General features: G+C 33.8%; 3 protein-coding genes across 6 annotated transcripts; 1 reads left to right on the forward strand and 2 right to left on the reverse strand.

Annotated features, from left to right (window-relative positions):
• Positions 1–1,213: 1,213 nt before the first annotated feature.
• Positions 1,214–4,238, reverse strand: LOC8267424 (BTB/POZ domain-containing protein At3g22104-like). Its single transcript, XM_015718741.3, has 3 exons — positions 3,557–4,238; positions 1,892–2,995; positions 1,214–1,794 (listed from the first exon to the last, which is right to left on the reverse strand). Exons 1-3 carry the CDS (start codon positions 3,617–3,619, stop codon positions 1,348–1,350), a joined length of 1,614 nt encoding a protein of 537 aa, XP_015574227.2. The 5' UTR covers positions 3,620–4,238; the 3' UTR covers positions 1,214–1,347.
• Positions 4,239–4,674: 436 nt separating this feature from the next.
• Positions 4,675–10,365, reverse strand: LOC8267423. Of its 2 annotated transcripts, XM_002518535.4 has the most exons (7): positions 10,125–10,365; positions 9,815–9,951; positions 7,413–8,325; positions 7,074–7,261; positions 5,892–5,928; positions 5,689–5,756; positions 4,675–5,575 (listed from the first exon to the last, which is right to left on the reverse strand). In XM_002518535.4, the coding sequence occupies exons 2-7, from the start codon at positions 9,913–9,915 to the stop codon at positions 5,107–5,109; spliced, it is 1,776 nt and encodes a 591-aa protein (XP_002518581.2). In that variant the 5' UTR covers positions 9,916–9,951; positions 10,125–10,365; the 3' UTR covers positions 4,675–5,106. The 2 variants fall into 2 exon arrangements, with proteins under 2 accessions (XP_002518581.2, XP_025012974.2); XM_025157206.2 differs by lacking the exon at positions 10,125–10,365 and having other exon boundaries at positions 9,815–10,115.
• A 3,056-nt stretch (positions 10,366–13,421) lies between these two features.
• LOC125370160 (pleiotropic drug resistance protein 1-like) lies at positions 13,422–15,287 on the forward strand. 3 transcript variants are annotated; one of them, XM_048374760.1, is made up of 5 exons: positions 13,422–14,258; positions 14,370–14,515; positions 14,600–14,688; positions 14,774–14,858; positions 14,953–15,287. In XM_048374760.1, exons 2-5 carry the CDS (start codon positions 14,507–14,509, stop codon positions 15,118–15,120), a joined length of 351 nt encoding a protein of 116 aa, XP_048230717.1. In that variant the 5' UTR covers positions 13,422–14,258; positions 14,370–14,506; the 3' UTR covers positions 15,121–15,287. The 3 variants fall into 3 exon arrangements, 2 of the variants coding, with proteins under 2 accessions (XP_048230717.1, XP_048230718.1); XM_048374761.1 differs by having other exon boundaries at positions 14,395–14,515; XR_007216058.1 differs by lacking the exon at positions 14,774–14,858 and having other exon boundaries at positions 13,422–14,515.
• The last annotated feature ends 746 nt before the right edge of the window (positions 15,288–16,033 follow it).

Genomic DNA, 16,033 nt, shown 5'->3' on the forward strand with positions numbered 1-16,033 from the left:
TTAACTTTTTTATCAATATTCACATTTACGTCTATCATTTTAAATACACTTTAATCTCTAAGCTTTTACTTTGAATAACATTTTAGCCCTTTAATTTTTTTTATTAAAAAATGATTTTTTTTTGTATTCCTCAGAAAAGATTAGCAGATAAGATTGTAAAATGTGATTTCGTTCAATGATAAGGAATTAAAATATAAAGTAAGAGTCAAAATAATACATTTCTTTATAACAAAAAAATCCACAAAAAAACATTGATACTTGAAATTGTCACTCATCATAAATGCTCCCAGCTTCCTATAAATTGGAAACCTAACAAAGATCACTATCATCTAAGATGTTTTTGTTAGAAAAATTCAATGGTGATTTCAAGAATGTCGGTCAGGTCACTCTCTTTGCAAACACCTTTTCTTTTTAGAAAATAAAAGATTTGCATTTAAAGCTCACAAAACTCCATGGCAATTAATTGTCACATTTATCCAAGGAAGAAGAAGACACACATATTATATCTCGAAGGTAACATGGTTTCCTCCATGTTTGACTTACCCTGTGAACTTGCTCATTGCTAATCATTATTTTATCATATGAGTATTATATTAAAATTAATTAATCAAGACGTCTTATTTTTTTTTAAAGAAATTGAGTTCAAATTCTTACATATACGGTAGATAAGTTATTGTCTTTAGCTATTGCGATAAAATAAATGTTTTATGCTATTTATAAAAAATATTAAAATTAACTTAAAGACAATGCTATATCCATCAAATAATAATAATAGAGTAGAGGAGGTATAAGGTAGAAATATAAGGCATTTACAAATTACGCAACATTTTGATGGTTCCATAAAAGTATGTATGGGGCCAATTTGTTTGCACATTAGTCTCTTACAAGAACATTTATGTATGGCAAATAACGTTTTGGTTTCTGAAACTCTATTAATTAGTCTTTCTTCTTCGGCCTCTCAACTTACTGTTAGTGTAATGACCCCGACAATGCGCGTGCTCTTTGCCAAATAGCTCGCGGCCGCAGTCGTCGGCGAGTTGGCTCAGCCATCGGTACAGATATTCTATAGAAACATCTGCTCATTATGTTAAAGACCCATTTGAGATTCTTGGTTTAGGGAAGAACATGCATGTTTAATAATGCCCACATTTTATTGGTTTCCCCATTTTTGTCCGAAGAAAATAATGTCATTTGTTGGTATTGAAAATAACGCTCGAGTAATATGTGATTTCCATTCAACTTGGCAGAAGAAGAAACTGTTACATCTGTAAACTGGTATATTTGTTTCCTTCCGAACTAGGCACATTGGCAAGAGAATGAAAGAAAATATGCACATTCGGATATTTCTTAACATGAACAGAGTTTTGGAAATGGTCTAAATTTACCCTGATTACATAATTTTCGTTTTGTTACATTTGGTACCTGGGACTCCATTATTGTACAAACCTTCTCCAATTCTGTTACGCTGCAGTGCATTTCTTGCAAGCGTGTTTCAAGGTTCCCACTATCCATTATATGTTCATACTTTCTTGGAAGAGGAAGGACTTGCTCAGTGTATTCTCTTTCAGTCATTTTTGCCTTGTCTATGCTATAAAATGAGAGGCCATTAATTTCATTCTTGAGGGAGTAGAAGTTACTGTGCTTGGATTGCCGAGCAATAAAGACTTGAACTTCAGCCCTCGATGGAAACTTAGAGTTTTGAGCCATGTGTTTCAAAGCTTCTTCTGAGAGCTCATCATGATTCAGTGCACAACATAATCTTATCTTTTCCTCTTGACATAATTGATTATGGACCTGTAAATTCCAAAGAGCCAATGGTAGCATCTCAAAATTTTAAAAGAACAGGAAAAGTAGATGCTACTACCACTATTTATGGAGTAAAACAGCATACCTCAATATATAAATCAATAGCTTGGTAGAGCTTGTCATTAGATTCTCTTGCAGAATTTGGCAGCACCGTTAATAAAGCTGCAAACTTTGAAGGTTTCAGGAGAATATCTGAAGCCACTTCTACAAGAAATGAATCGATCAGGCTACCAACCTTCTTCAATCGACTTGGAAGCATCCAACCTTGAAGAAGATAACCTTCTACAAGCCTTAGAACTAAATCAACATCATACATAGAATTCTTCCCCTGTGGAGATCGAACCAGCACATGATTCAAAGTTGCTTGATCCAGCTTTGAACCTATCAGTCTCTCTAACTTGAATTTGTAGCATTTATTTATTCTTTTCATACTTGAAGTGATACGAAGAATATCAAACAAAACCTTGCAAGAAAGGCAAGTCCTGTCAAGCAAGAATATCAGATCGATAACAACCTCCACGATTTGGCACTTCTCAGAGAGTATTACAACAGTAAGTCTTGATTTCAGATAAAAAATGAGGAACTTGAAAATGGTAGCGTGGTCTAATTTCTGGGAAATCAACATTCTTATCACTTTGCCGATCAAATCAACATTCAAGAACAGAAGATCTTCAAACCACCAAGTTGTCGGAGAGCAGTTGTTTCTTGTACTACAGGTGCTGCTTATTTCAGAAGAAAACTGAGAACTAAAATTATCTGAGGAATATGAAAATGGGCTTGCATCAGTAGGCAAAGCAAGCCTTCCTATGAGAGGATCCAAAACCTTCTCAAGTAAAAATGAAGAATTCATTGCAGGAAGCAAATCTTGGATTTGCTTCATAGCTATTAGGAGCTCAGACCAAGTCCAGCAATTGACTCCTTCAAGCGATTTTTCAGTTTGGTACAATAGATTTGGTGTTGCTGAGCTATTCCTGTCCATTTCCATGAAATAAGCAGCACAATTTAGTAGGACTACATTAGAGGGAGTTATTGCAATTGCCCCATTGTTGTAGCAAAACCTTGTAACAAGCTCAAAACCATCTGCACCTCCGGGAAAATCGTGAAATATCACTTTCAGGTGTCCTGTACTACTACCCGTCAATTTTGCAAATAATCTTCTGAATCTTCCTGAGAAACACGCAAGAATTTTCTGCAAACAGATACGGCAGAAATTCACCACACTGATGCAAGTAAAATATAAACTAGAGCTGAGAAAAGCAAAAGTTATAATCAAAATGAGGGAATTATACAAGAATATTTGATGGCAAGTCATGCAATTTACATAAAAATTCCGATAGATGCATCAAACAGAATGATGATGAAATTATGGCAATAGGTTGTTATCATATCAGCAATAAATTATCATATCAGCAATAAATAAGGTAGGTGCTATTCTCCGTTGAGGAAAGAAGCGTGAGAAGAATAGTTGGTGAAAACAAGATACATCAATATAAGGCCAAACCATGAAATAATAGGTGCAAATTAAAAAGGAGGCAGGTCAAAATTAATTGAGATGCAAGAGTATGTGTTTATTGAGCCTAATAATTGAGTTCAAAAGTTGGATAAGAAATAAAAGCAAGTGAATTCAAGGAATCATGGCAAGAAGAGAAACACATTAAGCTGGTGACATAACAGCATTCGGAAAACCAACAAAACAAGTAGACAGCTTTATAGTATATGTAGCAGACAAGGTAAGCAGATGTATTAATACCTTGTCCACCACGAAAATTTCATCACCATTGACATCTACTTCAAGCTTACAACCAACTTCCATTGCTCAAGTAATCAATGTCCAAAAAGCCAGAGAAAAAAAAAGGCCACCTCAAATCAGAAGTTCAGGCAGCTTTTTGGTTGAAAGATGAGAACTTTTCAACTTGACCTTAAAAGGGTTAACTGAGATGTCTATGAGAAAGAGGAAGAGAAAGGAAAAAGGTTTCGCTTTTGCATATATTGTTGCTTGGTCAATGTGCACAGGGAGCCCTGTTTTTCTTTATGTTACGAGACAAGGGAGAGAATAGAAAGCACTAAGCACTTCAAGAAAAAGAAATGAACATCAACTAGACAGATTAGCAAAGATCTCGAGACAGCAGGAACTAACAACAAGTAGCCTAGTGTTACACCAAACACTCATTATATCAAAAGGCTGTATACGGAGTCTCACAGTGATAATTCTTCGGACAAAAATCAAAATTTTGCAAGTGCCACCTCAGTTAGATGCGGATGGCCCAAAAAATTGAAGCACAGAGCCCAATGATCTTATTTAAGGTTTTCTTTTTCCTTTTTTTTAACCATGTGATAATTTTACTTGACCTAAAAAATCTATGCCTTTCTCCGTCACTTATGCCGCCAATTTTTATACCTGGCTTGACCCAAAGACATACCTCTTTAGTGGAATGGAGTTCTGTATCCCACTCAAAATAAGAACGAGAAAGAAGCTGACCGCTACGCACTAAAACACTACCACTTTATAATGTGCTACGTGATTAATTCGCAATGAGAAATTCATGTGGGATATAGGGACTTGGAAATGTTTTAGTTTGAATGTCATCAACTTCACATCATTTTTTTACAGGGTAAGTGATGCTTATATTGGAATGAGAATGGAACATGGAAAACTCTAAATCCAATAACCAAAGCCAATTTCCAATGCAGAAAAAGCCAATCTTGAACAAAAGGATAGAAGTTGAATCTTTGGAACTGATTACATTATCTTCCACCAGTACTATGATTTTACTTGATTCTCCATGATAGAATCGAACTATATTCACTAACTTCAAAAATAAAAGGTAACAAAGATGAATGAATATAAATCTTCATATCGCTATAAGATTATGCCAATGACAACGGCTCATCCTGGATTTTTATTAAAACAAATGAAGAACATAACATGTTGGCGACAAACCATAATATAGACTCCCTTGTTTGTATCATAGCATAAGAGCGAAAATGCGAATACAAAGACGCAAAAACATGTCACTTTCTCTTCTAAGAAAATGAGGGGTACAGTTATCAAGGAAAGAAAAAGAAAAGGGTAAACAGACATATGGGGTTATAGAGTAAAGATGGCACTAACAGAAGGTGAAGCATTTCAATCAATTTCAAATGCCCATCAATTTTCCTAGATGATATGAATAATAGTGCACATCATTTGATGAGTGATATACATTTTCAAGCTTGCAGCTCGCATCCAACCCCAGCTGAAGTATCAGTAACACAATCTTCTTACCGCCAGATAAAATTGGCCACAATACCATCCGAGATTTAGTAGCCATTTATCTGAGTCGCTGGTGTTGGGCCCATCAATCGTGAAAAGGGTACCTGGGTCTTGCCAGGGAGGCTCCTTTGGCCAGAAAATTGGTCAGCTGGTTTTGGATCTGAGAATGACTTGGAGAATGCTTGGGCAAGCTCCAATGCGGAAGCTGTTTTGCCATAGCGCTGGCCAGTAGCATCAGGACAGGCAGATTTCAGTTGCTCAACGGGCTTGCGCCAGGTCTCCGGTGAAGGAGGCCTCTCCTGCTGTACTTGCGGCTGCTGCTGCTTCTCAATCTCCCTGCTGTCCCTCCAGTTCTCATTTCGCCGAATCCTTCTCTGCTTATCAACTCTCTGATCCTTCCTCTCAAATTTCTTTCCAGTCCTTTGATCCAAAGGCATATTATCAGTCCTTTCACCATGACGAGTAGGAACTGCATGCTCAGGAATTCTTTCAACCTTGGGAACATTATGCTTGACCCTGGATGCATCACAATATAAGAGATAGTTAATATCTGATTCTATCATTCAACAAAAGAATGACTGAAGCAATTATATAATGATAAGAAAAAAAAAAAGACAAAGCCACACTACCTATGAGGATGCTGACCCATGTCATGGTTGCTTACAGAAGCACCATCAATTCCCCGTGCCTTCAGAACCTAAGAAGTGCATTGCCAACAACTCAGAAGTTAGGGTAAGATGGTTAACAAAGTTGGGACTTCCCAGGGAAAAAAAATGTTTATTAGCATCAAAAAATCAGTCACCGAATTTTCCAATAAAACAAATCCACTTACCATTTCACGTGGGCGTGCGCCACCAAATAATGCAACCCTGCACAATCAAAGATGATAAGCAATCATTTATATGTCAAGGGTAAGCATATCATGAAACAGAGCAAGTAAAACCAAAAAAAAGAAAAAAAAAAGAAACTCATGCAATTAATGGTAGCCCAGGAGTCGGCCCTAACCAAACTGAATATTAGGTAGAGGCTAGTTAGGTCATATGAAGGCATTTTCCAAGCTTGGATCATGTTTGCGTCAAGCTAAGCAACACTACTCAAATATAACTTTTATCCTGTTAGTCAGTTGAATAGACTCGATGAGCAAAATGTTACCTAGTACATGGATCACTTCAGCGCATGGAAGGGAACCGAGGACATAACATGTTATCCACCCTTTGTGTGGTACAATAAAGGCAGGCTTCTTTGTAACACTTAGACCGAAGCATCTGTGTTCATCCTAAATTAAACGAACAGTTATACTCTATCCTTAGTTCTTTTCCTTATAATTCCTAGTTAAAAAGGAATCTCGATTACAGCCTAAGTTGTTTCTTATTTTTCAATAAAATATGAATAGAGAAAAACAGTTTCTTTTGCTAATTCCTGATTATACAAGGAATATTTATTGGAACTTTGAAATTAACATCCCAATTTGTTAACATTTCATGTTTTGGAAAGTGTGATGATTGATCAGAGTCATTTCATTTACAACTTAACACTCTTCTTAAGTTCAGCGCCTGTGTTGCTCAGTTCACCCATTTTCTGGAAATGCCACCAAATTGTTGAGCAAAAGTTGTCACTTTTTCTGTGTGCAGCAATGATGAATATAAAGAAAAAGACAGTTTTATGGAACATTGGAATAATTAGATTATTCCTAAAATTAAGCAGCTCATGAAGAGCTATTCCATTTGCTGCTCTAGACATAAAAGCAGTGTAAGCTTCAGGGTTTTCAAAGATAAACACAAGATTCAAGCATTAACAAATGCTTAAAGCAATCTACAAGACCAATAATTGTCCAGTAGAACAAAAGAATGCAAAACAAATCGCACGTAATTCCCAATTGATAAGGACCAAATTCATATTCTATGCTGTTAAGCCTCGGGCTGAATTCATATTGTATAAAGAAAAAGAATAAGTAATAAATACACAAGAAGTTGCAAAAGTAGCAAACTTAAAAAGTTCCAGATGAAATTCTAACCTTTCCCTTTCTCTTGTCTCTTCTGATTGTTCAAGGGGCTGTGATCGCGGCTTCAAACTCAATTTCGGTCGTTCTATCACCTGATTCTGACTCTCATTGGCTAATCCAGATTTTGCAGCATTAACATGTCCATTCAAATCACCCTTTCCAATATGACCATTAGCAGAGCTGCTCAGCTGTTGGTATCCCTACATTCAAACAAATGGCAAAAGTTAAGTGATTATACCCAAGCAGGCATAAAAGTAATCCCTCTTAGGATACTCAAAAATGCTACATGGTTATGATTAACAATAGAAGCTACAAATTTTCCACTGGCTTTGTTCTTGGAAGCAACTTAACCTTAGGCCGTTCTGATGGTTCAGATTGCACAGAGGATTGAAATTCAGACCCGTTAAATCTGAAATCATTACTTTGTGGTTGAACCCTGTCAGTGTGCTCTGATAGGTTCCTCTCTTTTAGTTCTGAATATGGAGCAGCCCTTGTCCTTTCATGATCGACGTACTCTTTCCTACCACCTTGGAACCTATCCTCAATAGCCAAACTCCTTTCCACATGCCTTGCTAGTGTTGCATCAGAATACTCCCTACTGCCTACAGCACCCATCCTATTGTGTGCATAACCTAAACCCTTGTCTGTTTCCAAATGTCCAAAAACCTCAACATCCGCTTGATACTGAATAGAATGCTTTGACTGCCATCTACCTGAAGACACCTTTTCAGGTGCACTTGCATGAGCCAACTTTGAAACAGCACTAGCTCCTGACCAGGCCGATTGTACTGGCTCATTAACACCCACTGCCAACTCCTTCCTAGCTGCCCATATATTTGGGTGCGATCCAGCACTCTGTCCATTGTTACCCCCTACATTCTGAGAACTGGCCCCTACATGAGAACCCTCACTAACCCTCCCAGAATAAGAACTTGCAACTTGTGGTCCCATAGCTGAACCTATCACTCTCCGACTGGACACGGGCTCCGGCATCAACCCCAGCCTACCTGATGCAACACCACGAAAGCTCTCATCACTCACAGTCCGGCGCGGGACAGAAACACCATCTAATGGCTTCCGTTCATCCTCATCAAAATGAGGGCCAATATGACAAGTATGATTGAGGAATGGCGTTTTGTCATCTAAATGACTAGTGGCAGGGGATGAACTAGGCCTGGCTCGGTGATGATCAGGTAGATCCCCCATTGGGCCTCCCCAAGAATTAGGTCGGTCATAACCAGACCACTCTGAAGACCTAACACAACTACACAGAAAAAAAAATATTATGATAGAAATAGCTATTTTCTTTATTGTGCAATGTGTTGTGTAGCATCAATTACTTTAATAACATTTCTTGAACGTGTTTCATGGTATCTTAGAAATTATCAGTTTGGCACTTTGGATTGCTCATTGTAGTGACATGACATCATACATGTATCCACACCAATTACTAACAAAAAACTAGTGAAAAAGATGGCTCCGTTGTGCAAGTAGTGTGCTGTGTAGCATGATCAATTAATTAATTACTTGCAATAGAGTTGTTCTTCTATAAATTAATACCAAGTAAATAAATAAATTATCTTCTTCTACTATAACAATTACAGTCAAAAAAATTATGGTGCTAACATTCAAACATATGCAAGCTTAATTGAATGGTGAACAATGAGAGTTTACATTCATGCACTCTTTATATATGTCATACGCTTTATTTTAAAGAATCATCTAATAGATTTAAATATCATTAGACTCTTTATTTTTTAAATACAATAAGAAGTATTTGAAAAGTCAAATTAACTTTGTACTTCATTTTTGAAGAATAAAGAATCTATTGGAGTCTTATTTTATAAAATGACTTTTTAGAATAAAGATTTTGCCATATATAAAGAATATGTTGGAGATCCTCCAGTCAATTAAGATAGGCATTTATGCCTACAATGCCCTTTTTCCATGGTAATTGCTAGTCGCTTCGTCCTTACTATATGATATATATAATTGTCCTATTCAACCTCAGAGAAAGCTTCCTCCAATATCAATCACATACTCTTTTGCCAAAATAAAAAATTGAAATATATACAAACTATACATCTCATCATCTATTCATCTTCCTAAACAATATGACAGCAAAAATGAATCATGAATTGAATCGGTATGTATTTTAAAAAGGAAAACAAGTGAACAATAAATAAAATTTCCCTAAAGAAACAAACAAGAAGATGTATGGGAACTGACCAGCAGACATGGCAGATATTGCTTAATCAACAGTCAACATGGCAGCAATCTATTTAACACAGAGAATGAGTTTCCTCATCTAAAGTGGAGAAAATTGTTTGAAGTTAAGCCTCCATGGACCTTGAGTTTGCGATCTCAATCTCATACATTAAAAAATTAATAACACGGAATCGATTAATCGACAACAGCAACAGGCGTTATTGTACAGATGAATTTGGACACCAGATACAGTGTTAAATCAACCATACAATAAAAATTGGGCACCGAGCCATAAAAGAGAGGAAGAGATGAGGGATTGAAAAAAGTGAAACTAAACTAGACATATAGAGCAGTACGCTAAACCAAACAGTAGTCTCAAGAAAATAGAAAGACTTCAGAGAGAGCTTCTAACACGATAGAACAAAAGTCAGCATATTTTTATAATATAACTAGAACCCAGATCTAATAATTACTTACAACATCAAAATAATCAAACAATCCAATAAAATTAACATGAATTGAGAAGGACAAGAATTGGGACTTACACACCAGGAGCAGAAGGAAGAGGGAGATCAGAAGGGATAGAACCGCCATGAAAGTCTTTGAGAGTCATAGTATTACCAGCGAAAGCTTTCTTCTTCGACATTCTTACACCAGATATCTCTCTCCCTCTCGTCTCTCTCTAAGAATATAAATAAATAAATAAATAAGAATATGCTTGTGTACAGAGATTCAAGTATACGTTCACGCTAAATCTGATTGGATACCAATCTAAAATCCGAGTGTCCTTTATTGCCCGAGAGAGAGTGAAAAAGCAAAAGAACCCTCAAATCCCGTGGCAAGTAAAAACAATACCTGGCGAAGGAAAGCAGAAAGCAGAAAGCTTCAAGGGGTTGTTGCCCTCTTAATCGCAGACCAACTAGTTTGGCACCATAGGGCATTGGGTAATGTAATTTGTATATTATCCGTGTTGTTGTATTGGGCTTTTGCGATTCTGAGCTCAGTTCTTGTCTGTACAGTTCGATTACTTTCCAATAACACCACCCTACGTTGGGAGTTGCGAATTACTCTCTGGTAGAAAGTTTAGGGCAAAATGACACGCTTAAACCCATTGATGAACAAATAAGAAACTGTGATTGGGCCTCATTGTCTTTATGGAGCAAATAATTCGCTCAATTGCCATTGCAGTACAAAGTAATTATATGTTTGGGCCATTTAGGCCGCCTTTGTTTCAAAGCATAAATAATTATGTGGTTTGACCATTTTATGGCTTTACTTTGAGCCTTTTTCTTTTAAGGCAGTACTTTGAAAGTGTTATTTTTCATGAATTATAAATAAGCTAAGAATTCGTACTTTTTTGATACACGTATAACCATCGAAAGACTGTTGAAGTGACTAATTCCTAGAAATTGACAAAGATTGAGGACAAAGAAATTGTTGGAGTTAGCTTAATATTATATTTTTCTCTAGTATCAACATGCTTAATGTTAAGAAAAGATCTTTTGCATGAAGGTTGGCTAGAGATTTCTTGTAAAAACACTAGCCCCAAATAGAAATATTATCAAATAGGAATATTATCGCAAATTTTTTTTTATTTCTTTTTATTGAATAGAGGAACTCCCGAACATTTGGCAATCTCAGATATGTCGATATCAATGGTGGCTCATTATTTCGATGAATTATTTCTTCGGACAGAAAAAGATTATGTAAACACTTACTCGAAATCTCACTTATCATATTCTATTGTGGAAGACACAATTTTTTTTGAAGAATCCTTACAAAAAAAGTAAAAGATAAGCGTTTTTTTTAATACCCCCTATTAGTTAATAATCCTATAATAATCCTAGTAATCGGATCTATATACTTATATAGAGAGGAAATGAAATATTTCAATGATTTTTCATCGAATGGGTGGTCGGAACTATCAAGACATAGATATCATTATTATTAATAAAATAGGCAATTCTTATTTTGAATTATAAATAAAAATGATTTGCACATATGTTTTTATCTAAAATTGGTATATAGACCACAACTGATACAAGGGTAACACGTATGTATAAGTGTTTTATACTTTAGATTAAATGATTGACATATAATTATTCATTTAAAACTAATAGATATGTGTCAATCATTTATCGATTTGGTATATATATGGAGACAATTCACTGAAATCTAAACAAAAAAAACTTTAAAATGATAAAAATAATTATCAACAGCAATAATTTAGAAAGAGAAAGAACAAGTGAATATTATATGTGTGAGTAACCTTTTCTTAAAGAAAGAAAAGCTTATTTATAGATAAATAATAATATAGAAATTTGTCAATTTTTCTTATTTATTTATAAAAAGTCAACAAACATAAATTATATAAAATGAGATGATCATCTGTTTATATTTATCAAAAAAATATATAAATAAAACCATGCTTTTATTTCTTTTAAGTTATGCGAAGGAATAATTATAAAATAGTATTCGAATTTGTTAAGTTTTGATAAATAAATTTTTAAATTTTTAAAAGTTATAATTTAGTGCGTGAAACTAGAAATTATTAACATTTAATTGTATGAAACTGGTCACATATATAAAATAAACTAAATAAATATTTACAATTGAGTATATAATGCAAATCAGTAGCAGTTACGGACCTAAAACCTTAAAACACACATGATCAGCTTAGTATACTAAAAGAAATATTGAAGAAATTTTCAAAAAGTTTTTTTCTAATAGAATAATATATCGCATTCACTATCGCAATCATTACACTGTCATCATTATATTCTTGTTAATTTCTATAAAATTATCTATCTAATATTGAGTAACATATTGTCTTCTTAACTAGTCACTGTAAACATCTAAAATAAATCGATTATTATTAAAGATGATAATCTTAATTAAAATGCTAATTACTAGTATTTTTGCTAATGACATATATAGTATTCTTTTGTGATTTTTAGTATTTAAATAAAAGATTAATCCTCTTAATATAATTAGATATAATTTGTTTACATAAGTTTTTTTTTTATACAGTAAGTGACTGAGTCACATATTCAGATATTAATAATTTTTTATTTTATTCATTGAGATATAATTTTTAAAAGTAAAAACACTTGATTGTTAAATTTTAATAAATTCATACACTATTTTTATAAGTATTTCTAAAAAAATTTGATATAAATAACATATAACATTCAATTACAACTTTTAAAAGTTTAAGTATTTGTCAAATTTTAAAAAATTTATTTAGTAACTTTGTAATTACTTTTTTTACGGAAAAGGTTGCTTCTTTTATTTTCTTTTTTTCCTTTATGAATCGATAGGAAATTAAAACAAGGATAATTTAGGTTTTAGGGTTGGAAAAGTAATTAGAAAGCTTTATACCTCTATTTATTGGCCTTCTAATCTAATAGTTAGCTTTCATTTGTTATTTGTTTCAAAGACATTATTATTATTGGTCTATGAATTCAAAGATCTATTTAAAGGTATTAATATTGATTCATCCAGTTGACTGTGGCTATGGCAAATAAAGACTTCGAGGGTGAGTTTGAATTGAGCAAAATAGGGTTGGAGTCATAGATGGATTGCTCTGTAATTAAAATTATAAAAACATAACACATTTATTTCTATTTTTCAATGTATTAAATTGTGATTTTAAACCCATCTTTTTTCACATTCAGAATAGACTCTGGCACTAATTAATTATCATAGGGCAGAGTGGGGATCCTAACTATATCAATTTATCTTTTGTTTGGTTTTAAAATCAGGTCATTTTAATATGGCAAAATACATTATTAAGGGTCTGAATTTCTAATTTTATTTTATTAACTTTCTTAATTTTATTTCATTTTATTAAGTTTTTATTTTTTTATTAAGAATTTAATTCTTAATCAAAATAAAATAAAAAATACAACAAATAACTCTTCAAATAAATATTAAAAGTCTTTAACAAAAAATATTAAATAAAATTTTTATAAATTTTACATAAAAAATTTCTTAATAAAATAAATGTTCTAAAATAAAAATAAAAATATAAATATTCAATAGAGTAAAATAAAAATTTAAAATTCAATAAAATATTAAAGTTAAATCATTCAAAGCTTTAATAAAGAATTTTGTATTTTAATATTGATTAAGATACATTCTTATATAAATTATGTTCTTAAAATAGAAAAAAAAAAAAAAGATTATCGGAGAAAAAAAATAAAAGAAAACAAAAAAGTGATAAAAAAAATAAATTTAGTGTCTCTTACGTGGAAAGTAAAATATGAAAAGAAAAAAGATCCTATCCGTTCATTAATTTTTACCCTTTATTTCTTTATAATATCAAAATGAACAGTGAAGATTTTCATTCAATTTCATATCTTTCACCCGTAAATTTTTCCTTCTTTGTTTTCCTCCAATGCAAGCACAGTGTAAGCAATTGATTCAGTAAAATATTATGAACAAAAGAATGTTTGGCGTCACTTGTGAATAGTACCCTTTCTATACTGTATGAAGCTATGGTACAAAGCTGATATGGAGAGGGGTCCCAAATTTAACATGTGGAACGTAAAGGAAAACAAAAGGACAGACATTAATGGAAAAAGACATAAAAGGGAAGGGAAACTAAAACCAGGCTTTTCTTTTCTTTCGGTCACAATAGCTTCTGCAACTATAAAATCCAGGAGCGAGCTCTATTTGTCCACATTAGGTATATAGCTTAGGACGGTGTAAGAAAAATGGACGATAATAGAGGAGCTAGTGCACGCTTAAGCATTCCAACAAGTAGGAATGATAAGAGGGAACTCTTAAATGGGCTGCTTTGGAGAGACTGCCTACATATTTACGTATAAGAAGAGGTCTGCTCGCTGAAGAAGCGGGTCAAGCGAAAGAAATTGATATAAAGAGCCTTGGATTTATACAGAAAAAGAACATTTTAGACAAGTTAGTGAAAGTTGCAGAGGAAGATAACGAGAATTTCTTGTTGAAGATCAGGGACCGCATCGACAGGTATTTCTTGCAAACAAATAAAAACTTTCTCCGGGCTTGATTTATTTTATTTTTCTTTTCTTTTCCTTTTCTTTTGTTTTGAAAGCATTTCCTTACGTTGTTCGTGAACAGTGAGCCTTTTGGATTATTAATACAGAGTTGGACTCGAAACGCCAACAATTGAAGTTCGGTTCGACCATTTAAACATTGAAGCAGAGGCTTATGCTGGAGGCAGAGAGTTACCTTCAGTCTTCAACTTCTCTGTTAATATGTTAGAGGTATATATAAATTTCAGAACTATTACAGTAGCCAATTTCCTATTAACAATGGAACTCACTGCCATGAACTTTCTTTATCCAAAGGGTTTCTTGAATTATTTTCACCTATATCCAAGAAGAAAGGAACCATTACCAATCCTTCACAATATTAGCGGAATCATCAAGCCCCAACGGTGAGTAAAAAGAAACAATCTGATTAATGTACTTATCTGCAAACTATCATTGAGATTTTCTATCCCTATCAAACAACCTGTGCAGAATGACACTGCTTCTTGGCCCCCCAAGCTCAGGGAAGACCACATTGTTGTGGGCTTTGGCTGGAAAACTTGATAAAAATCTTGAAGTAAAAGAGACAGAATCCCATTGTATAAATTTAAATTACTGATACATCTTATGGCGTTATCATCTTATACTGGTTCTTGCAATTAATATTTCAGTTCTCAGGAAGAGTGACATACAATGGGCAAGGATTGGAAGAATTTTTAACACAGCAGACCGCAGCTTATGTCAGTCAATACGATCTCCATATTGGAGAAATGACAGTAAGAAAGACTCTCGCTTTCGCTGCAAGATGTCAGGGGGTTGGACCCCGTTACGGTCAGTAAGAGGCCATTGACATGGTTGACATGGTTATCTATCTGCTCAGTAATTTCAAAAGGATTTTAAATTGAATCAAAATGCAACTGTGAATTGCGTCTAATATCCAAAACTTGTAATTCTAAGCAAAAAGTATATATAAGTCTGAGTTTTATCCAAAACTATAATTAAATTACTGGAGTCGCCAATGCAAAATGATTCTATTCTATTGAATTCAAAGTTGAGATTATTTGAGTTCAACCAAGAATTAAGTTACTTCTAATATACTGAATAAAATGTAAAAAAAATAAAAAATAATATATATAATCATTATATATTATTACAATAAAATAAACATTATTTATTACAATAACAATAAAGAATAAAAAAGGAGGATTTTAAATGCGAGATCTAAAAACATATATATCCGTGACACCGGTCTTTAGCATGTATGTATATATATATTTATATATATATTATATGCGGGCTCTCTCTAGAAAAATTAGTTGTACATCCCTATCAGGTTCTAGGTTGATCGTAGACTGCCAAGCATTGATGTAATTTGCTCTTCCGCCAGCCCTATCACATGCGAGTTGCTGCCGCCTACAGGGACATGGTTGCATCTTTGCCCACCTCAATTAGGATGAATGTATATTGATGTATGCCTTCACACCATGACCCAATGTGGACTCTGTTTAGGCGCCCAAAACTCAGTGATGTGAAAGTGTGGTCCATCGCTTTACTAGGAGGAAATAGTCCTAAATTTCTGCGTCCCCTGCCAAGGAAACTCCGGTGGAGCACTTTGAAACCAAGTTAATTTAGGAAGGAAGATGTGGTACATTTTGATCCCGAAATAAGAATTTCTCTCGTGGGTCCATAGAATAATTATTCAGACGTGGTTCCCTGATGCCATTCTTGCTACTCTAGATTTAACACAATTCT

Source organism: Ricinus communis, chromosome 5, assembly GCF_019578655.1.
Source record: "Ricinus communis isolate WT05 ecotype wild-type chromosome 5, ASM1957865v1, whole genome shotgun sequence".
In the NCBI taxonomy this organism is placed as follows: Eukaryota; Viridiplantae; Streptophyta; class Magnoliopsida; order Malpighiales; family Euphorbiaceae; genus Ricinus; species Ricinus communis.